The sequence below is a fragment of the Pan paniscus genome, chromosome 8 (genome assembly GCF_029289425.2).
Source record: "Pan paniscus chromosome 8, NHGRI_mPanPan1-v2.0_pri, whole genome shotgun sequence".
In the NCBI taxonomy this organism is placed as follows: Eukaryota; Metazoa; Chordata; class Mammalia; order Primates; family Hominidae; genus Pan; species Pan paniscus.
The window spans coordinates 101748461-101771967 of record NC_073257.2 but is presented as its reverse complement, the minus strand read 5'-3'; the positions used below and the strand labels follow the sequence as shown (position 1 = coordinate 101771967).

The following is a 23507-nucleotide window of genomic DNA, read 5'->3' as shown; positions in this document are numbered from 1 at the left end:
GGTATATATGACATACTAAATATATATTTGGTGTAAAGATGGATGCTTGGATGATCGCAAGAGTGGATGAATGGAAAAAAGTTTTTTCAGGTAAAATTAACAATTTCTAATACAATTAAACTATTCCAATACAACTAACTATTACTATGAACATAAATCTTAGGATTTAGGGGGAAAAACCATTATTTGGCAAAATACTTATTTTCAGTGTTAATATTCTCCAATCAAACTAAAACCTTTACCTCCTAAAACTAAAAAAGCTCAATCCCAATTTGAACTATTTTTTTTTAACATCAAGTAGTTACTTTTTCTAGAAAAATATTCAGTCAAATATTTATTTCTATTTTAAATTTTTATTTAAAACCAGCTCCTCAGAAATGGCTTTTGAAAAGCTAGTAATAACAGCCTTCCTAAAATTGTTTCTGGCCCTTGAAGAATGACTACAGCAATTACTTGTAAGCAACTATATATTAACCCTGTCTGCAGGAAACGGATAAAGAGAGAAGATCAGTTTGTTGCCTCTGGTGATGGCACCTAGTAGCAGGGCTCATTTCAGAGAACTCTTACCAACTATTACTGATGTCAGAGGTGATAAAGCTATAAATGCATAGCTCAATCGCAGGCTGCTTTTAGTAACACAAATACCCAAAGATGGCTCCCTCAAAGTGCACATAAAACAAAGGTAAAACAAACTAAACAGTAAGAGAAAACTGTATGAGCAGTTTCTAGTATTTTTCCATTGATGCAGGCTTTCAGGTGTGCTAGTAAAACAGAATTCCTCCTAGGATTAAAGTCACCTTCATATTATCATATAAATCTCTTTCAAAAAGCATGATTTTCAAATATATTCATATTACACAATTAATTATAATTTTATTCAAAGAATTCCCTCCCTCTTACACTTTGCATTTTTGACTCTAAACTGAGGACTAGAAAAAGAATTTACAAATCTAATTATCAATTAAAAAATTTCCAGAACACCAATGATAACCTCACTAATGGCTACTCACCTATTATTTGAAAGCTAGCAAACTAGAGCAGTAAAGGCAAAAAGATAATTATTTAATCAGTCATTGACTCCAGTAATTTACATTTTATTTCAGGAAAGAACCCCAAAATACACACCAAAATGATAAAATGGAAAATAAAGCAAAGAAGTCTGAGACAGATATCTCATCATAGCTATCTAAAGATATTATCTAAGGATAGTTATGAGCAATCATAGTGAAATAAATGACTATTAAATGAACAAGCAATCAAGTGCTGCATATTCAGCACTTGCTTACCATCCCCAAGAAAATTAAAACTATAAGTTTACCCAAAAACTTGCATATAAATGTTCATAAAAGCCAAAAGTGGAAACAACCCAAATGTCTATCAACTGATACATAAAATGCGGAATATTATTCAGCCATAGCAAGGAATAAAGTACTGATACATACACAATATGGATGAAACTTGGAAACATTATTCTAAGAAGAGTCAAACACAAAAGGCCGTATATTGTATGAACTGACTTAACATGAAATGTTCATAATAGGCAAATTCATACAGACAGAAAGTAGATTAGTGGCTGATAGGAGCTGGAGGGAAGGGGTGAATGGGGTATGATTGCTGATGGGTACAGGGTTTCTTTTTGAAGTGACAAAAATGTTCACTTGTCACTTTACGTTACTATAAACACACAGTAATTAGATAGTGGTGATGGTTGTACAATTTTGTGAATAGAAAGTACTAAAGCCCACTAAACTGTACACTTTTAAAAGGTAAATTTTATGTTACATATATTAGATCTCCATTGTTTAATAATTCAATATTAAAGATAGGTAAGTGAAAGGCATTCCGTGAATAAATAGAAATTTAGGAGCCAGGGAAAGCCTTAAGAGTTAAAGATATAGTTTTGTTTGTTGTCTATTTGTAGGGAAATGTCTCATACACAACTAAAATCACAAGAGCATTTTCTCTCTAAAGGAAAAAATAATTTTAAAATAAGATAACGACATCTTAATCAGGCAAGTTACCAAAGTGGCTGAGACTCATTCTGAGAGAAAAGTGGTAACTAGTACAGAATAGATCATAAAAGCTGAGACAAGAGAGTTTCAAAAGGTGGGAGGAGCTATAGATTACCTTTATATTTAGAAAAAATACACATACAATAAATACTACTTTATAAATATAACTGAGGAAAAGAAGAGTGTACAATAACACCAAAATAATAAAAAATAAAAAGCAGGGATTGCAAAATGCTGACAGATTTTAACATATGTAGGTTACAAGTGACTTAGAAGCATAGAAAAGGTGGAAGTCAGATTAAAATAGTCACGGTGGGCCTATGCCATACTTCTCCATATTTGGCAAAGAAAACAAAAATTAAAATATGATAAAAACTATAGGGCAACCTGGTCCAAGGGTAGACTTTTCCAGAATATCTAAGATGTGTCCACATTCACCAAGAGGGACAAAGGAGCCAAAGTAAAGGGGAATCCTAAAAGATAGCTATGAACTATTTCCTATGAAATAGGAGATGTTAGGGTGACAAGGCCTAAGAAAGGCAGAAGAAAACAGTACTGTGTGCAGAGAGATATTTTCACATCCAAGTTACCCATCCAAGTTAACCCCACCAATGTATAAGTCAGCTAAATAAGTAATAATCTGGTTGTCTTACCCTTTCTTTTGTTGGCCAAGTACAAATAACATGGATTAGTAAAGAGAGTCTGAGACTTAAGAGTGAAGCACACCTGGGTTCAAATCCTAGTTCTGTCACTCACAGAACAAAGAAGTTAAGGGGTAATGAGGAGGAGAGGAGTCTGTATCATTTTAAAAACAGAAATATGTATCATCTATAAAAGAAATTTTGTGGCCAGGCACGGTGGCTCAAGCCTGTAATCCCACCACTTTGGGAGGCCAAGGCGGGTGGATCACCTGAGGTCAGGAGTTCAAGACTAGCCTGGCCAACATGGCAAAACCCCGTCTCTACTAAAAATACAAAAATTAGCCAGGCATGGTGGCTGGTGCTTGTAATCCCAGCTACTCAGGAGGCTGAGGCAGGAGAATCACTTGAACCAGGAAGGCGGAGGTTGCAGTGAGCTGAGATTGTGCCACTGCACTCCAGCCTGGACGACAAGAGCGAATCTCCGTCTCAAAAAGAAAAAAGTAATTTTGTAATATTTCAAACAACAAATCAATACAATCTGAGTAAGAAAAGCATAATTCATAATTCAGCACCTAGGATTTGAATCTAAATTATTAAGCAGCTTTTTAAAAATTTTTTTATTATTATTATACTTTAAGTTTTAGGGTACATGTGCACAATGTGCAGGTTAGTTACATATGTATACATGTGACATGCTGGTGTGCTGCACCCACTAACTCGTCATCTAGCATTAGGTATATCTCCCAATGCTATCCCTCCCCGCTCCCCCCACCCCACAACAGTCCCCACAGTGTGATGTTCCCCTGCCTGTGTCCATGTGCTCTCATTGTTCAATTCCCACCTATGAGTGAGAACATGCGGTGTTTGGTTTTTTGTTCTTGCGATAGTTTACTGAGAATGATGATTTCCAACTTCATCCATGTCCCTACAAAGGACATGAACTCATCATTTTTTATGGCTGCATAGTATTCCATGGTGTATATGTGCCACATTTTCTTAATCCAGTCTATCATTGTTGGACATTTGGATTGGTTCCAAGTCTTTGCTATTGTGAATAGTGCTGCTATAAACATACATGTGCATGTGTCTTTATAGCAGCATGATTTATAGTCCTTTGGGTATATACCCAGTAATGGAATGGCTGGGTCAAATGGTATTTCTAGTTCTAGATCCCTGAGGAATCGCCACACTGACTTCCACAATGGTTGAACTAGTTTACAGTCCCACCAACAGTGTAAAAGTGTTCCTATTTCTCCACATCCTCTCCAGCACCTGTTGTTTCCTGACTTTTTAATGATTGCCATTCTAACTGGTGTGAGATGGTATCTCATCGTGGTTTTGCTTTGCATTTCTCTGATGGCCAGTGATGATGAGCATTTTTTCATGTGTTTTTTGGCTGCATAAATGTCTTCTTTTGAGAAGTGTCCGTTCAGAATACACATTTTAATTTTAAAGATATTTTATTTGAAGTTTATTCTTTACACAATTTCGTCCAGAAATCTATGCCATTCATTGTGACCTACATAAAACTTTGACTGGCTTTATTTTTCACGAAATACTGGCCGTTACAAGAAATCAATGTTGCTTTGACTACTTATTTTATTTTTCTAAGAATAAGCTTTAAGTTAACAAATTATTCATTAGAATCACTACTTTTCACTTTTGATAAAGCTGCATCTTATGTTGCCCCCACTTCCCTTCAGAATTTTCAAAGGAAATGTTAACCAGTTGTTATTGCAACTACCTGTTTTGTAATTTTAGTACTGGAAGTGATATGGGAGGCAGGCAGGGAAGTGCTGGGTACAGAAAGGCAGGGTCCCTGGTGAAGGCTCCACCCTCGGGCCTGTGCCCACAGACCTAAGTGAGGACAGGCACTCCTGTTTTCACACCAAAATGTTGCATTTTTCAAGACCACCCTGGCCTGCCACGCCCCCATCCTGTGCCTATAAAAACCCTGAGACCCTGGCAGGCACACACACAAGCAGCTGAACATCTAGAGGAACACACTGGAAGAACACACCAGCAGATACCAGCAGATGCTGGCAGGCCATCTACTGTGAGATGACACGGAATTCGGTTGCGGGCAGTCAGAGGAGAGTCCGGCTGCCCAGGGCAAGACCACCTTCCCGCTCCATCCCCTTCTGGCTCCCCATACATCTGCAGAGAGCTAACTCCACTCAATAAAACCTTCTCCACGCCCATGTGTGATCCGATTTTTCCAGTACACTAGAGCAAGAATCCCGGGATACAGAAAGCCCTCTGTCCTTGCAATAAGGCAGAGGGTCTAATTGAGCTGATTAACACAAGCCGCCTGTGGACGGCTAGGCTGAAAAAACACCCTGTAGAACACGCCCACTGGGGCCTTCAGGAGCTGTAAACACTCAACCCTAGATGCTGCCACGGGGTCAGAGCCCACACTCAAGACCTGCCCGTCTGCATGCTCCCCCTAGGGGTTTGAGCTGCAGGGCACCAATGAAGCAAGCCATACCCCCATCGCATGCCCTGCGAGGGGAATAAGAGAACTTTTCTGGTTCCAGAAGTACAAACTTGTTCCTGACCTTTGCATGCTCTCTCATACTGTTGTATAGCTTCTTCCACTTTCTGATTATTTAACTGCTCCTACAAATTGAAAGAATATAAATTAAATGCAAATTAACTTAAAAACACAATATTTAACAGTGGATCTTGAAAACAGGGCTCAATATTAAGTTTGAAATCAGTCTCCTATATAGCTGGTATACCAGCTGGTACCAGTCTCAAGCTTCCAGCTGTCTTTCATCTTGGAGAAAAGGGTAGGGTGAGAGCAGGGGAAAGAAGAAGTAGAGATTGCAGTGAGCCAAGATTGCAGTGAGCCAAGATCGCACCACTGTACTCCAGCCTGGCGACAAAGCGAGACTCCATCTCAAAAAATAAAAATTAAAATTAAAATTTTTAAAAATTAAAAAAAACACTTTATATGTCTTTATTTATTTATTTATTTATTTATTTTTGAGATGGAGTCTCCCTCTGCCACCCAGGATGGAGCGCATTGGCGCAATCTTGGCTCACTGCAACCTCCACCTCCCGGGTTCAAGCGATTCTCCTGCCTCAGCCTCCTGAGTAACTGGGATTATAGGCGTGTGCCACCACGCCTGGCTAATTTTTGTATTTTTAGTAGAGACGGGGTTTCACCGTGTTGGTCAGGCTAGTCTCGATCTCCTGACCTTGTGATCCGTCTGCCTCGGCTTCCCAAAGTGCTAGGATTACATGCGTGAGCGACTGTGCCTGGCCTATACCTTTAATCTACGTTATGACCCGGTTATTTTACTTACTCAACATTTTAGATAAATGTTTTCTTACAAACCACAAAAAGCAGAAACAAGGGAAAATGAAGTTCTACTGTGTATTTAACATAGAAGGAACAAGAAAAACCATTAAAAGCTTCCTCACTGGTAAACTTAAACTCAAAATGAGGGAAAAAAGAGCTCTCCACCCCTTTTACCTAGAAAGTAGCTGCAAGATTGGAAAAAAATAAGCCTTAAGAGGCAAGATTAAATTATGGGGACCAGATATCCTACAGTTCTAATTTTAACTTATCATGTAATCCAAACTTCACCCCCAATCTCATCTAATGTCACCACTATCTCATCACTTTGTAAGTCTTAAGAGTGAATCATTATAGAACATGGAGATCTCGAATCCTATTGTTATAGAATGCTTTATTATGATTACATTAAGTTAAGAATTAAAATCATGTATTTATACCTGAATATTCATTAGTTTGCTTCATTTAAAAGCAAACATGAAAATAATATACCAAATGCATTTTTTTTTATTGTTGCCTCTTCCATTTGGTTGATATCAAGCAAAAAATAACCATATACAATAAAGGGATTTTGCCTTTTAAATATCATTTTTAAAAGGAATTTGCTGTAAGACCTCAACTCTTTTTGTTTTTTTGCATTTTATTTCAAAATAATTTTAGCTTTGCAAGAGTTCCAAAGAATTTAGCTTCCCCTAATGTTATCATATTACACTACCATGGTACATTTATCAAAAATCAAGAAATTAACATTGGTATACTACTATTAATTACACTCCAGACTTCACCATCATTCACCAGTCTTTACTTGTCTTTAATGACCCTGACACTTTATACTTCATACTGGTCAAGCAGTAAGTATAACATCCTCCATTTGGGTTTGTCTAATGTTTTTTCGTGAAGAGACTGAGGTTATAAATTTAGGGAAAGAATACCAAAGAGGGTATGTGCCTTTCTGGTCACATCAAACCAGGAAGCACACAGCATCAATATGACTAATGGTAATGTTATTCTTAAACACTTGGTTAAAGTGGTATCTGCTAGGTTTCTTCACTATAAAGTTATTATTTTTTCTTTTCCATAGTCTATTCGTTAGAAGAGAGTCACTACTGGCCTACTTAATTTTATCTTTTTTTTTTCTTTTTTGCCTATTTAATTTTAAATAATTTATTTCTAGATTCTAGAAAAAGTCAAAACAGGATGTTATTAAAAACAAACTTGTACATTTTTGTACACTAAAATATACCAAGAGAATGCATTTAAATCATCTTTAAAAACAAAACTGTTTACCTTGAGTTGCTGAATGGTTCGCTGTTTCATATCTAATTCCTGAGAACACTGGTTTTTCTTTTTCTCCAGTTCATTAATTTTAATCCTCAGTAATTTATCCTCATCACGCATTACAGATACCTACAAAATAATGTTTATAAAACAAATGGAATATTTTAAAAATACTAACTGCTTTTTGTTATTTAAGATTCATGGCAACTATGTTCAAAGATTCACATCCTTTACAGCCTAAAAGAAAAATGACAGATTTTAATATACTACAAATCAAACACACTATAGCTTCAAATTATTAGAAAATGTTTTAATACTCTAATGAAGAATGCATATGAAAAACTCAATTTCTTGTTCCATTATTTTAAGAATCTCAAACTTTTTAAGTTCTCTCAAAAAAGAATTATCATAACATCTATACATAATAGGGAAATAATTACCAAGGAAAAATCAATAAAGATATTGAGAGAAAAATACTGATTCAAATTTCCAAAGTTTATTGAGTAATATAATCCAGGAATACAAGAAAAACTTTAAAAGCTAATAATGATATGCAAGGAAGAAAATGGAACAATCACAAAATCAAAAGGTACCCACGCAAGTGAAGGTCAATTGATTTCTGCTGTTGCCGGTAATCTAATGCCATAAACGTAGGGAAATCGAGGTACTATGGACTAATATATATATTAATTTCTCACCCAAAAAAGCTAATATAGGTACATCCTTATACTAGTTTCCATCATACCAACCCCCTCTGAAACCTTTCAGTACATCTTGCCAGGATTTCCAGAGGGAAGTTATCTAACTGGCAGCAGAGCCTTCTCTTCTATTCCCTTGTGGAGCTTTACTGCCAAAACTCCATTTTCACACTCGCTAGAGAGCTCAAAAACGGAAGGAAATTAAATGAAAAGATGCCCCATAAAAAGCATAGAGAAGGCCGGGCATGGTGGCTCATGCCTGTAACACCAGCACTCTGGGAGGCGGAGGCAAGCGGATCACGAGGTCAGGAGATCGAGACCATCCTGGCTAACACAGTGAAACCCCATCTCTACTAAAAATACAAAAAACATTAGCCGGGCATGGTGGCACGTGCCCGTAGTCCCAGCTACTCGGGAGACTGAGGCAGAAGAATTGCTTGAACCCGGGAGGTGGAGGTTGCAGTGAGCCGAGATCACGCCACTGCACTCCAGCCTGGGCAACAGAGTGAGACTCTGCCCCAAAAAAAAAAAAAAAAAAAAAGGCTTGAAGATGCCCTTATTATAGTAGCTCAGAGTGGTATGGTTTCAGAGGATTCTTACATTGTTTTAAGCTTTATGTTCCAATAATACATACATGATAATCACATATTCATAATATTTGCTTATTTTGTTTAAAAAAATGAGGCTTCAAGTAATAAACACCATCTTCATCAACTATATAACTAACAATAATAGAGGCTATGTGCTGCACAAAGATGCATGTAAGGACTGCCTCAGTTTCCATTCTGGCTCTAGCACTTACTACTGAGTGAACTTAGACAAGTCTTATTAAAACTAAGACAAGTGAACTTAGACAAGGACAAGTTCCCCCTTATCCACAGGGGATATGTTTCAAGATCGCCAGTGGATACCTGAAACATTGGATAGTATTTCAAGATCCCCAGTGGACAGTATTGAACCCAGACGCCATCAATCGAAACACACTTCTGTTTGCATCCTCCACCCACAAATTTAATGCTTTTTCCATCTTAGCTAAGCAATTATCATGAATTGTGGCCATAACTTTTGCAGTGAGGTGCACCAGCAAAACTAACATAAATTTCTTTTTTCTTCTTCGCAATTTCACAGATGGAAGATTTGTTCTTACCATAGATCTTAGCAACCTCAGATTACAATTTTTTTCTTTATTTATTAAGTTAAGAACTTTTACCTTTTCATTTAAAGGAAGCCCTTTACAACAACATTTTGGCTTATCTGAATTGCCAGCATCACTACTTTTGCATGTTGAGACCATTATTAAGTAAAATAAAAGTTACTTGAACACAAACACTGTCCCTGATACCATGACAGGTGATCTGATAATTGAGATGACTAAGTGATTAATAGGTAGCACTAACAATGTGGATATGCTAGGCAAAGGGATAATTCTAACTCCAGGCAGGACAGGATGGCACAAGCTTTTGACCCACTACTCAGAATGACCTGCAATTGAACTGTTTATTCCTGGAATTTCTATTTAGTATTTTCAGCTCATGGTTGGCCACAGGTAACTGAAACCACAGAAAGCAAAACTGCCAGTAAAGGGAGACTACTGTATCTCTCAATGTCTGTTTTCTTATCAACAAAATGGAAGTTAAAAACAGTGTCTATACCCGATATTGTGTGAGGATTAAGATAATATGTCAACTCAGCATAGCAGCTGGCCTAGACTAAATTGCTACAATTATTATTATTTGCTTTAAAACTACACATTTGAGAAATAGAAAATACTTTTAATACCCATCATTAGAGTAATGTTAAATAGTCATCTATATGAGGAGGGAGCCTCAACCACCTGGCCACAGACAAGTACTGATCCATAGCTTGTTAGGAACTGGGCCACACAGCAGGAGGTGAGCGGCAGACAAGGGAGTGAAGCTTCATCTGTATTTACAGCCACTCCCCATCACTCACATTACCGCCTGAGCTCTGCCTGTCAGATCAACAGAGGCATTAGATTCTCATAGGAGTGCAAACCCTATTGTGAACTCTGCATGCAATGAACCTAGGTTGCGCATTCCTTATGAGAATCTAATGCCTGCTGATCTGCCACTGTCTCCCATCACCCCCAGATGGGACCGTTTAGTTGTAGGAAAACAAGCTCAGGGCTCCCACTGATTCTACATTATGGTGAATTGTATAATTGCTTCATTATATATTACAATGTAATAATAATATAAGGTGCACAATAACTGTAATGTGTTTGAATCATCCTTAAAGCAGACAGCCCCTACCCTGGTCCATGGAAAAATTGTCTTCCACAAAACCAATCATTGGTACCAAAAAGGCTGAGGACTGCTATCTATACTTGAAAAGAGATACCTCTATAAGTAGCAATAAAAAAGACTTTAACAATACAATAAATTTAAAAGGAGCTAGGGCATGGTGGCACACCTGTAGTCCCAGCTACTAGGGAGGCTGAGATGGGAGGATCACTTGAGCCCAGGAGTTCAAAGTTACAGTGAGCTATGATCACGCCACTGCACTCCAGATTGGGTGACAGAGTAAGACCCTGTCCCAAAACAAAATAAATAAACTTAGAAAAAAGAGCCCCCTTTTAATCACACCTGAATTTATGTTAATGAAATAGCTTTGAGTGGAGGCTCCTTTGAAATAGCTTAAGGGTAGGGCTACTCACCAAAAGACCAAAAATGATTAGAGTTGGAAATTTCAGTCCCACCCACCAAACTCTGTGGAAGAGAGGAGGGTTGGAGATTGAGTCATGAGAACTATTGTACAGTGAGGTTCAGAGAGTGTCCCACTTGGTGAGCACACTGAGGTCTTAGGAGGGTGGTACACCCAGAGAGGGCACAGAAGCTCTGCACCACCCTCTGTCCCCCTTAATCTGTCCTGTGTATCCCTTCTATTTGTCTGTTCTTGAGTTGTATCCTTTATAATAAACCAGTAAATGTTTTTTTAAATAAATAACAATAAAAACTACATACTCTTTTAAAAAAAAAAAAAGACAGCACAATTAAAATGAACAAATGACTTCAACAGAGCAGAAACTGGGATAGACAAATAGAAATAAAAATATGAATAGAAGCTGTACTTCATTAGCAATCAAAAGAATGCAAATTAAAACTACCATGAGATAACACTTCATATCCTCTAACACAGTAATTCCCCACTTGGTATATAAACTTTTGCATATGTGTGCCAAGAGCATATAGAAGATATTTGCATTATGGCTATGGGCAAAAAATAATAAACAATCTAAATGGTCATCAACAAGAGACTAAATAAATTGCGCTAAGTCACACAACAGAATACTATACAGAGGTGAAAATGATTAATTACGACTGTACAAAATCAATCTCAGAAATATGATATGAAAAATAAAAGTTTGAGAAGAAAATACTGCTTAGAGATTAAAAAATATGGTTAAATTATATTTTTTAAAGTTTAGATAAACACAAAATTCAGTAGTCACTTTTATAGTGGTAGAAACAGCATTTGTTGTATTAATATTTGTCAGACCTTACACATTTAAGTATTATTTGGTAACTACCTCAAAGTTTAAAAAAAAAAAAAAAAAAGTGCTCCAATCTTTAGAGAAGGTCTAAGTACGACAGAAAATGAAGTGGTCATACAAGAAAATGGGAAGGAGGGAGAAGTGCAGAAAAAGAAAGAAATTGGTAACATTTGATGCTGTGAAGGTAAACTTGACAGCTCGAAGGAGTGGGAAGTATTTCCTTCTCATTGTATACATCTATTATATTTCAAATTTGGAATAATGTGATTGCATTCCCTTTTAAAAATTAAGTTATAATAAAAACTAAAAAATCATACTGCACATTCTCCTAAGTACTATCTGTAAACAAGTTGCTTTCCACTTTTTTGTAAGGACTTACATTTAGCAATTCTTAAAGAAGAAAAAGACTAATCTTTCATAAGGCACATATTTCTCTTAATGTTGGACATTCTTCAGCTTGTTTAAATCAGCTAAATTTTCCCTCGTGAAGTAACTGTTCTTGTAATTTTAAGAAAAATTATAAAGTGGATAAATGTTCTATTCAATCCTAAGATTAATGTCTAAGTTTGATATATAAGGAAAACAATCTTTATCATAAACTGGCCACATAACTTTTCAAATAACCTACCTCTTTCTGTACTTGCTCAATCTGCTTTTTGGCATCAGTCAGTTTCTCTTTCAGGTCAGCATAATCTTCTTCCTTCCTCTGAAGATCTGCTTTCAGATTCTGGGTACGAGCAGAGCTTGCAGAGAGTTCCTCTTTCAATCTAAAAAACATAAACCACTTTTCTATGGTAATGCATCATTAACTGCTTAGGACCATACATGTGAAATGGTAACTATCTTTACAAAATTATATCTTTTCACAAATTTGGAATATCCAAACTATGAATGAGTTCTGCAGAAAAGATTTCATATGATTTTTATAAGCTGATCTTTTCACATAACCTATGGTCCAAAGGTTTATATGGACAAAGTTCAAGTTCTTCACTCATCATACATGCTACGCTTTACCAGATTAAGTATGACTATCTAATTTTTTTAAAGCTGCATAGCAAAATGAATGCTTTGTGTATTTTAAAATATTTTGAATAACATTTAGCTTACTTTTCTGTTTCTTGCCTGTTGGTTTCTTCTTCTTCTTCTTTTAATTGAAGTAAATGCTTCATATCTTGCAAATTATTTGTTAATTGTGTGATTTCTTCTTTCAGCTTGAGTTCCTTTACACTTAAATCTTTGGTGTTTTTGACAGAATCCTGAAGATGTTCTTGAAATTCCTTCAAATTTCTTTCTAGCTTTAAGATGATAGATTCCTTTTCCAAAATGTCTTGTTCTAACTTGGCTGAATGACTACGTTCAACTTTCTGAGTCTCTAAAATTGTTTCAAGTTCCTTTATTTTTGCCTTATAGCAAGTAACACCTTGTGTAAGTTCTGAAAGCGCTCTCTTTCCTTCAACTACATGCTGTATTTGAACATCAAGAGTAACATTTTTTTCTTGCAATTCTTCTTTCAGCTGCTGTATAAGAGTTTCTTTTTCTTTTAGTAGGTCATCTTGGTTTTTATGCTCCTTCTCCTTTACTTTTAGTCTATTGTTTTCATCCTTATAGCCTTTTACTTCTGCCTGCAATTTTTCAATTTGTTGTTCCAGTTCCTCAATCTGATGACTTTTTTTGGAAGAGGCCTTCACAATCTCTTTACATTCTTCCCAAATAGCTTCAATACTAGAGTGGAAAGAATTTTCCCTATTGGGTTCTTGAATTCGATATTCTTTAACTTGCTTACTTACCAAATAATCATTACCTAAAAGGTGTAACTGTGTATTTGGCAAATTATCCTCCTCAGAACCATTTGACAGATCCCTGAGATTGAGCAAATCTATGTTTGAAATCTGAGAAACTGAATCAAGAGTACGTAGTTCGTCTATTTTCGTGTGCATTAATTTTATTTGTGAAACATTATTTGTAATGCTTCTTGTAGCAGTTTCTATCTCATTTGACAATTTCATGATCTTTTCCTCCTGTTCTTGATTTTTACTTTTCTGCACATGTAATTCAGCAATTGCAATATCATAATTTGACTGAATTTGTTGGACCTCTTTACTTAAAGTTAAATTCTTTTTTTCAGAAAGAGAAAGTTCCTGCTGAAAACGAACAATCTGTTTATTTAATTCTGCTTTTTCTTCCTTTTCATTTTTAAGTTCATTCTCAATAGTGAGTAAAAATGCTCTCAGTCCTTCATTATTTTCTTGTAAAACTCTGATGTCTTCAATTTCTGCAATGTTCGGTCGCACTTCTTCACTTTTCTTTTGGTCTTCAGTGATAGCTGAACTAACATGGATAGACCCTTTAAAAATAAGAAAATTGTTATTAATCTGGCAAACCTTAATAAAACCAAAAAGTCACCATATAAGCCAATATTCAAACATACAAAACATGTAAAAGTAAACTTCTAATTTAAAAAAAAAATGAAATAAGCTGTTGAGAAAAAAAGAAAAAACAGGTTATAAAACGTGTGGTATGAGCCCATTTATGTAAAAATTATTATTTCACAAGGTAATACAAAGTTAGCAAAGGAAGTACACCAAAATGATGGCAGCTACCTACCTCTGAGTAGCATTACCAGCTATTTCTAACTTTCAGTATTATTTAAATTTTGTACCACAAATCTTTATTGTCATTTCAATATGGGACAGAGAGGAGGAGATGACGAGAAACCCTAGGCAGACATTCCATATCCTAACGAACAGTTTTAAACTACAATTATATTGTGGCTTTTACTATATTAGCAATAGGCAAATGGAGTATCTTAAATTTTCATAGCTAAAATTAGAAGGGACATGTTAAAACTTTGGGAATTCATATAATATAGCCTTACTAGCTGTAACCATTAATAAACTGCTTCATACTACGACTGTTTCCTCAAATGTGATATAGGAATAATACCACCTATCTCAAAGTTGTGAAGATCAAGATGACAAATGGGTTGACGACACTGTGCATTGGATAGATTTAACTATTAATAGAACCTGAAAATCTGTACAGAAGGATTCAACTAATTGAAAATGCATAAAAGTTTGCCTTTTTCAGGCTTAATATGTATATTGCTAGAATAAAGATACCCTTACCTGCCCAACTTACTCTACAGAATAATGCTAAGAGACTAAAATGAGTTAATACGTAATGTAAGTTAAATGACTACGTAAATGTTGTATACATGTAAGAACTTTAGCCATTATAATCAGTACAGATCAAATTATACCCAGAACAGATACACTATTAGCTACAATTTAATTCATAAGTTCACTCTGACAAATAAACTCACCCCACGTAAGTGCCCAGTATAAATTATATTCTTTTAAACTTTCCTCATAGATTCCATGATTAAATCTTGAAATATAATTAACAATCTTCTAGATATATAAATTTATATCTACATATCTTTTTATATTTCATACAATTTCCATTAAGGGTCAGATGAGTGTCTCAGATCCTCGAAACCTTACTTCAAAACAGGCCAGAATCTGACTCTTCGTTTTTAGAAATTTTTTCCTGTTTTGTTATACTTCATGGTTTGATGTTTATATCATGTTTGCAAGTGGACTTTACAACATTGTTCTGGTACAATTTTTATGTGAATTTTCTACACGACTTTGCTCTAATACAATCAATTCCATATGTTCTTCTGACCGCCATTCACTCCCTCACTGACCATTTTTGTTTAATTAACCTGTATTTTTATGTGATATCCTCACTATGTAAGAATCAAACTCTTCTTGTTTAATGATCCCAGATATAATATGAAGTACAAGGGTTACTAATCTATAAGAGCAGAAGACAATTATAATGTAGGTTTGGCTTGAAATCCTTCTAGTTAAGAAACCTACTACTTTCTGGCCGGGGACGGTGGCTCACGCCTGTAATCCCAGCACTTTGGGAGGCAGAGGCGGGTGGATCACGAGGTCAGGAGATCGAGACCATCCTGGCCAACATGGTGAAACCCTGTCTCTACTAAAAATACAAAAAAATTAGATGGGTGTGGTGGTAGGCGCCTGTAATCCCGGCTACTCGGGAGGCTGAGCCAGGAGAATGGCTTGAACCCAGGAGACGGAGGTTACAGTGAGCCAAGATCATGCCACTGCACTCCAACCTGGTGACAGAGGAAGACTCTGTCTCAAAAAAAAAAAAAAAAAAAAAAGACACTTACTACTTTCCATTGGTATCTAATTGACTCTAAAAAGTATATTGTACATTTTTCTTTTTAATGAATCCCGAATATTATCCTATGCATCTCAGCTCTTTATATTTTATTGAAATATGTTTGTCTCTCTCATCTACTAGATTTTAAGCTCCTTGATGGCAGACTCCCTGTATCTCACTCATCACGAACAATAAACCTAAATAGAATAATAATCCTAAATGTAATATTTTTGAAACTTAACTATACCACATATGTTCTTCTTTTCTATCTCTAAGACATATCATGGTATAGAAAACAAATAATCTTTGTGATTTTTGCAATAATAATTTATTCTGCTTCTAGATATATGTAAATTCATGAATCTGACATATTCCAGTTACATTAATTTTGTTACTTTATGGTAACTTTATGTTTAAAATTTTAATGTTCTCTCTTTAACACTGAAAAACATTTATTTACACAAGAGTGATTTTCTAGTTTTATTGGGAGGAATTATCCAGGGACCTTATTAAAATGCAGATTCCTGGCACCAAATACCAAAGATAGTGATTTGGTAAGTCTGGGATGTATTTTACATGCAACGTTTTGAGAATTAGTGTTCTGGGGTATTATTTTTGAAAATTTCTAGAAGTTGACAGTGACTTCTGTAATACCTTTGGGATCTTAACATATCACTTTGTTACATTACAAAGCCCTTAATTGACAGCACTGCTGCATGTAATTGTTCCTTAAGAGCCAAACGTCAAACCTCTTGTAGTTATGAAATTCAAACCCATTAAGTTTTAGCCTGCCTCTCACAGGCTCTTGTGCATCCTAGTTGTGAGATGATAGTAGCCCATGGGATGATGCACATGTAATGAATCTGTTCGATGAAGAAGGCAGCACTTTTGAGATCATTACAAAGCTCATTAAATTGAAATCTGCCATGCCATATACAAATGAGTTTCTATACTCATTTCCGTATATACTAATCACAGTTGAAGTTATGAGCAAAATAAAGGAAAAGCCAAAGCATTTATGAAAGGTCCCTCAGGTACTACCATAATGTGGAGAAGAAAAAACTTATGTGATTGTTTGTTCTCAAGGTTTTTTAATACTATGACCCCCCACCACCACTTTCATTTTTTTAGACACAGTTTCACTCTTGTTGCCCCGGCTGGAGTGCAATGGCACAATCTTGGCTCACTGCAATCTTCGCCTCCCAGATTCAAGTAATTCTCCTGCCTCAGCTTCCCAAGTAGCTGGTATTACAGGCATGCACCACCACACCAGGCTAATTTTTTGTAATTTTAGTAGAGATGGGGTTTCATCATGTTGGTCAGGCTGGTCACGAACTCCTGACCTCAGGGAATCCACCCACCTCGGCCTCCCAAAGTGCTAGAATTACAGGCATGAGCCACCACGCCCGGCCTATGATCCCTTTTGATAAATTAAAATCCCCTAGCTCTCTCAAGATACTGATTTCCCCCAGTGAGAATATGCCCCCACCCAAGAATCACTATATAATATGGGAATCTTACCTCCTTGTCCCATCTAGAATTTATCTAGTTTTGCCTTCGATACTGTATATACAAAAAACCACCTGTATTTGTTAAGTCTTCATTTTTCAAATGCAATGCATGTTCTTTTTTGTTTCACTCAATTGTCTAAATGTTCTTGGGAAGCTGTAATTGTGCAATTTCATTACAGGATTCCAAGATCTCTTTTCTTCAATACAGATTAATTTTAAAAGCTCCGTGGACAAGGTTTTATTATGTATAATTTACACTGTCCAGCCTCAAAGAGGAAGGGGTAAAATAAGGCATTATGCCTGCTGTATTTTCTTAAAAGCTGCTGAGTTTCTTTTTGAAGCGTTTCTTATGTTTGCAATTTACATTTTCCTATTTATTTCCTCAAGATTTTCAGTTTATTCTAAAGAGTCTACCTCCTCTAAAATTCAAAGGTTTGCCCTTCTTTATATTTACAACAAACTTGCCCAGTTACTCTTAAAGATTTTTTAAAAAATAATCTTCAACATGTATTATTTTTCATCAGACTGTCTCCTGGTATCACAAATACAGCTTGAATACATTTATTATTAGTAATATTTAGCTCAAAGTCTTACTGTAAAATATCCTTTTCTCCAAATGAATAAAGAATGCAAACAAAGAAAACAAAATAATGTGCTGGGATTTAGGCAGAAAATACTATATTTATAAAATCAAAGTAATGAGTTTTAACTATTATAAGCACAGAAATTATTACATAGACATGCGAAAGAAATAATAAAAGCACAATTTCTAAAAGCATATTTATTAAGATAAAAGCTTTAACTATGCCCATCCCTAGACAATTTATAACTTTCCAGAATAAAAATTCAAGATGTTTAGATTTTCTCAAGATTTTTCCTTAGACAAGTGAATGCCCCTCTGTTTGCCTTGTTCTATTTACTGGTTTAGAAATTAGCTTTCTTAAACGCCTGCTGCTGGCAGCTGAAGTAGTACCTTTCTTTGCTGGTGGTTCATCTTGCTGAAGTTCATTTTCATTTACTCTTCTTCTTTCTGAACAGATTTTAGTTTTGCTGTCCTTAGGTACTTCAACTGTTTCATTACAAATCAATTTATTGTTTATTATTAAAGAAGATGTATCAGCCTTGTCCTAAAGCAAAATAAGTTAAAAATAATTCACATATAGAAAGCTACAAAAAATGTACAAATCACATAAATTACTTTCAATGGTGTACCATAAAAATTTTATTTTCAAATTTGTTGAGACATTTTCTAAGTTATTTCTTAAGTTTCGTCCTAAAATAACTGATGGCTCTAGCAAATAAGTAACATTTGGGGATAACTGGAGAATCTTAAGAAGATAAATCTCTGAAGTCACATGAGAAATGTGCTTTGAAAAGAAAAATATGAGACTCAACTATTTATTTTGTTTTGTAGCCAAAGCCTCTTAAAGATTAGTATTGTCTTAAACATTAACAACTCCTAGAAAAATAGTTTTGCCCTTAGCTTTAAGTCGATATATATTCAAAGATATACAGCCTACAGACAGCTTTGAAACTGAGCTTCTAGATACGTCATTTAGACTTTTTTTTTTTTTTAAGGCAGACTGCCTCCCTTAAAAAGGCTAGTAGCAACCAAGCACAGGGGCTCGTGCCTGTAATCCCAGCACTTTGGGAGGCTGAGGCCGGAGGATTACTCAAGCCCAGGAGTTTGAGACCAGCCTGGGCCACACAGTGAGAACCCGTCTCTACAAAAAATTAAAATTCCAGGTGTTGTGGTCCATGCCTGCAGTCCCAGCTACTCGGAAGGCTAAGGCAACGGGATCTCTTGAGCCCAGCAGTTCAAGGCTGCAGTGAGCCATGGTCACATCACTGCACTTCAGCCTGGGCAACAGAGTGATGAGACCCTACCTCTAAAAAGAAAGAAAGGGGGGGAGCTGAGAGAAGGGGGGAACTTCCAAAAAAAGGGTATAATATGGATTTAGAAGAAGGGTAAAACTCAGCATTTAAGCGCAAGTCTATAGAGTAATCAAATGTATGGTGAAGGCAGAAACTTGTAGCAATCAATTTGAAAAAACAAAGTGTATGATAGAGCGCCGCTTAATCAGCAAACATTGTATTAGCAGGAGATACAGATAAAAATAACCTTTTAAAGTCATAAAGTAATGGGTTATTTAAGAAAAAAGGCAAAGTTTTTCTAGCATCTCTAAACAAAGGATGTCATAAAGAACAATCTCCACGCTTTCTCACAATTAGTCCCTTAGTGTCACTGATAAATGACAAAATCATGGGACAGGCAGATCACACCTCTGACACAGCTCCATAACAAGTCCAAGTTGTTCCTTCCCCGATCCTTGGTACCTATCAGAATGATCCCGTCATTTTTCCCTGCTTCAAAATATACAATCCTCACCAAAAATCTATCCTTCAGAAGTCATAGTTATTGAAAGGAGGGTTTTCTGCTCCCAGGGTATGCTTGGGTAGAAAAAGCAAAGAATTCAAACTAAATTTTTTCATTATTGGAAAGAGTTTGCGCTCAAGACAAGATGTGGAACAGTGACCCTAGATCAACTGTTAATCAGGACAATTAGGTAAGTTCCAAACTACTTTTATATTTGTATGTATTTAAGTGAACAATTTAAATTTAGCACACTGTATTAAGTTAGTTGATAAAACAAGATCTAGAATCTATAAAGTTTATTTACAAGCAAGGACTAACTAATTTACAAATATTGATTTTTTTACTATCACTTCCTTAAATATTGCTAATATATTATGGTATGCAAACACACTACAGCAATAAATATAATCCCATGTGAAATTTCCAACTATTTTCTTTGAAGTTGTAGTCACCAGAAATGACCTGTCTCTGACTTTCCTTTTTGTTTTTATTTACCAAATCAAAGAACAGACTTAAAATCCAGATCAAGAGATGAGAGCAAAAAGCATGTGATGACTAACCAAATAAAAGTTTCGAGAGCCAGGAGGCCCAGCAATTAATTTACTGCCCCAAGTCTCAAAAGTTTTACATCCCCTTACTTCACAAATCAATTTCCTCTTCCTTAATCTCTACTACTACTACCGTAAATCGAAGTCCTCATCAACTATTAGCTGAACTCTTCCAAGAGGTAGCTATCTGGTCTCTCTGCCTGTAGTCTAATTCCATCTCAATCCTATCTTCCAAGTTTCCAACAATATCTACTCAAATGAAAAACTCCTCTTTGCTATTCCTCTGGTGAAAATGACTCCCCCACTGACTCCCCAAACTCTTTAATGCGGTATTCAAGGTCTTTCATCTTATCCTATTCTACTACTCCTAGCCTCATTTCTCACCTCTCCTTGCTTCAAACTTTCTTCCTAAACAACAAATTGTTTGTATTTTCCTGCACTCACTGAAAGATTTCTCATTTCCACGACTTTGTGCACTCTGATTCTGGTACATGGAAGGCCAATGTACCTTCTTGTCTCTCATGACTACCACTGTCCCCTTCCTCTACCTTCAAAAGGCTAAATTTTACTCACCCTTTAAGGCTCAACTTAATCATTTTCATCTCCACAAAGTATTCCTAACTCCCCACCCACTCACAGCTTCACACATTGACTACGACTGCACATTGTATTATAACTATATTTATGCTGTTTTTTTCTTATTGGGGGATTGTTAGGGTAGTAGATTTTATTAATCTGTATAATTCCAATAATCTAGCATAGTACCTGGCACACGTTGGACACTCCACAAGTGTTTCTTGCTCCTCCACCTTATTAAATACTAATTATTACTAAATAGTTTATTATTAACATATTAAATATTAGGATATTTCTCCCAGTTCAGGTACAGAAAAACCAGAGAATGAATCATGTATCTAATAAATACCAAAAGAAAGGCCTACTATAGGAGATTAGACAGAGTGCTCTTCTAGAATGCTCCTCATTTACCCCTGTGGTATCAAATGCCCATCTAAAGTTCAGATGAATCAGGGAATGTTGGTGGCTATTAGAGTTTGACTATCAAGATACAAAGGAAACTCAACAGTCACTTTTTATAAGATACCACGCCTGCTTCTTTTGGTCATAGAAAAGACATAAAAAAGCACCTTTCAACAAAGCAAGATGTTTGGCTCTAAGTTTACTCAGCTTACTACATTATTACCATATATTTTACCATTTCTAAATAAAAGAATAATTTGAAGGAGCTTACCCCAAAAAAAGAAAACCAAAAGCCATTTTAAAAGACATGGATTAAAAGACAAGCTGATCATTCTAAGCTGAACTGAATATGAAATTATCTAAATTTGTATGAAAGACAAGCCTTTAAGTCTTTACATGTCACAGTGTATAACTTTTTAGAAAAATTATCCTTGCTATTAAGCATATAAACAATAGCAACAATACATATAATAAAAACAAGCTTCTAGGGAAAAACCTAATTTTACTGAATTTCATGTTATAGTTCCCTGAAACATTATAATCTGGTTTTCTAAGTACACCCAAATTCCTTTCTCCTCAAAGCTCCCCTTCCAACTAGCTGAGGCTTAAATGTCCAAAGGCTACATATTCTCCTCCTTTTTACATGCAAAGCACTGCCAGCGTATCTTGTGGAAAAGTATGTTCAAAGAAGTCAAACACCCTCGTCTAAGTTCTCAAAAATTCAGATTTGGAAAACAGTAAATTGAGTTCAATGTTGCATAAGCAATTCAACATTCTCAATAAATTAGTCTTAGTTGCATAAGCTATTTTAAATTATTTCCTTTCAACCAAAACATATGCTTATCTAATTAATATAACACAAGGTTAAATTCTTACATTGCATTTAAATGTGTTTTCCATATGAGACTTTAGGTTCTGAAATTCGTTGATAGTATCTTCTTTTTGATCAATTATATTTATCAATTCTTTAATTCTTTGATTCTGTGTAATTATTTTCTTTGGAAAGAAGAAAAAGCAATGTTTCATGAATATACTTTAGGATAACTAGAATGCAAACATGATTAATAATGCAAACAGTTTTATAATTCCTTCAAATTTTAAAGTTAAATAAAGCTAATCAGTGGCAACATACTATGCACAGCATGATCTTATTTTTGCCTTTAAAAAAATTACATACACACACACACACACACACACACACACACACAAAGAAAAAAGAAGCTATATAGCATATAAGAGGAATTTGGAGCCAGACTGCCTGGGCTCAAATCCTAGCTGCTATCCCTTTTAATATGTCACCCTGGGCCAGGCACAGTGGCTCATGCCTGTAATCCCAGCACTTTGGGAGGCCAAATTACCTGGTGGGGAGATTACCTGAAGTCAGGAGTTTGAGACCAGCCTGGCCAACATCGTGAAAGCCCGTCTCCACTAAAAAATACAAAAATCAGCCGGGGGTGGTGGCCACCTGTAACCCTAGCTACTTGGGAGGGTGAGGCAGGAGAATCACTTGAACCCAGGAAACGTAGGCTGCAGTGAGCCATGCCACTGCACTCCAGCCTGGGCAACAGAGTGAGACTCCATTTCAAAAATAATAAATAAATAAAACTAAAAAAACTATGTCACCCTGGGCAAGTTACATCATAAAGTTGCTCTAACATTTAAATGAGTTAATAAAAAGCACTTAAAGGAGTATCTGGTAAATGGTAAGTGTTCTATAAATACACACATAAAGTAACAGTCTAAAGAGCTTCCAAATAAGTTGGGTTGGTTTTGTTTTAAATTTAGGAAGAACATTATGGGAAATTTTTTATTTTCTATTTATATAGCTTAAGGTAATTGGTACAACTAGTGTCTACTATTTTCATAAGTAGAAAAAATACAAGAAAAGATAGGAATTGTATAAACAGTAGGTGTAATGTCTTCTAAGTACATTTTTGTTCTTTAAATACTGGATATTAGATACCAAGATCTTGAATTATTTATATCTGATCATATTTTAAAATATTCAGCTTTTTGAAAGGATAAATATAAGTTGAAATAAGAAGACTCAAGCCAAAGAAGAACAGAAAAAATAACAGAATAAAACCAATCCCCCATGCATACCAAGAGACTATATTACTGTTTCTTTAATTATTTTTTAAAATAAACAAATCTAGTCATCATTCATACCCCTTTGTTAATTAAATACCTTATCAAGACAAAATAAAACTTAAAGCATTACCTTATTAGATGTCTCAAGCTCTTGAATCAATGAATCTGATTCTGAAAAAATAAAGAACATTGAAAATAAATATCTAAGCATCTAAAAATATGTATCACTGAATAACTATGAAACATATGCTGCTCTAGTGACACTTTACTGTTACATTCAATAAAAAGGATTTTGATAGCACTAGAAGCACACCCTACTCATTAAAAAAAAATCTGCTAATTCAACCACAACAGGGTA

General features: G+C 35.5%; 1 protein-coding gene across 4 annotated transcripts in view; it reads right to left on the bottom strand.

Moving 5' to 3' along the window:
- The window catches only part of KIF20B (kinesin family member 20B), a 73397-nt gene that overhangs the window by 23757 nt on the left and 26133 nt on the right, over positions 1 to 23507 (bottom strand). For all 4 annotated transcript variants that reach the window (XM_055093117.2, XM_003825350.5, XM_055093118.2 and 1 more), the window contains exons 17-23: positions 23280 to 23320; positions 21935 to 22054; positions 18129 to 18282; positions 12555 to 13791; positions 12076 to 12214; positions 7245 to 7364; positions 5212 to 5272 (exon numbers count right to left, since the gene is read on the bottom strand). In XM_055093117.2, coding sequence (XP_054949092.1) covers positions 5212 to 5272; positions 7245 to 7364; positions 12076 to 12214; positions 12555 to 13791; positions 18129 to 18282; positions 21935 to 22054; positions 23280 to 23320 — 1872 coding nt within the window. The remainder of the gene's footprint in view (positions 1 to 5211; positions 5273 to 7244; positions 7365 to 12075; positions 12215 to 12554; positions 13792 to 18128; positions 18283 to 21934; positions 22055 to 23279; positions 23321 to 23507) is intronic.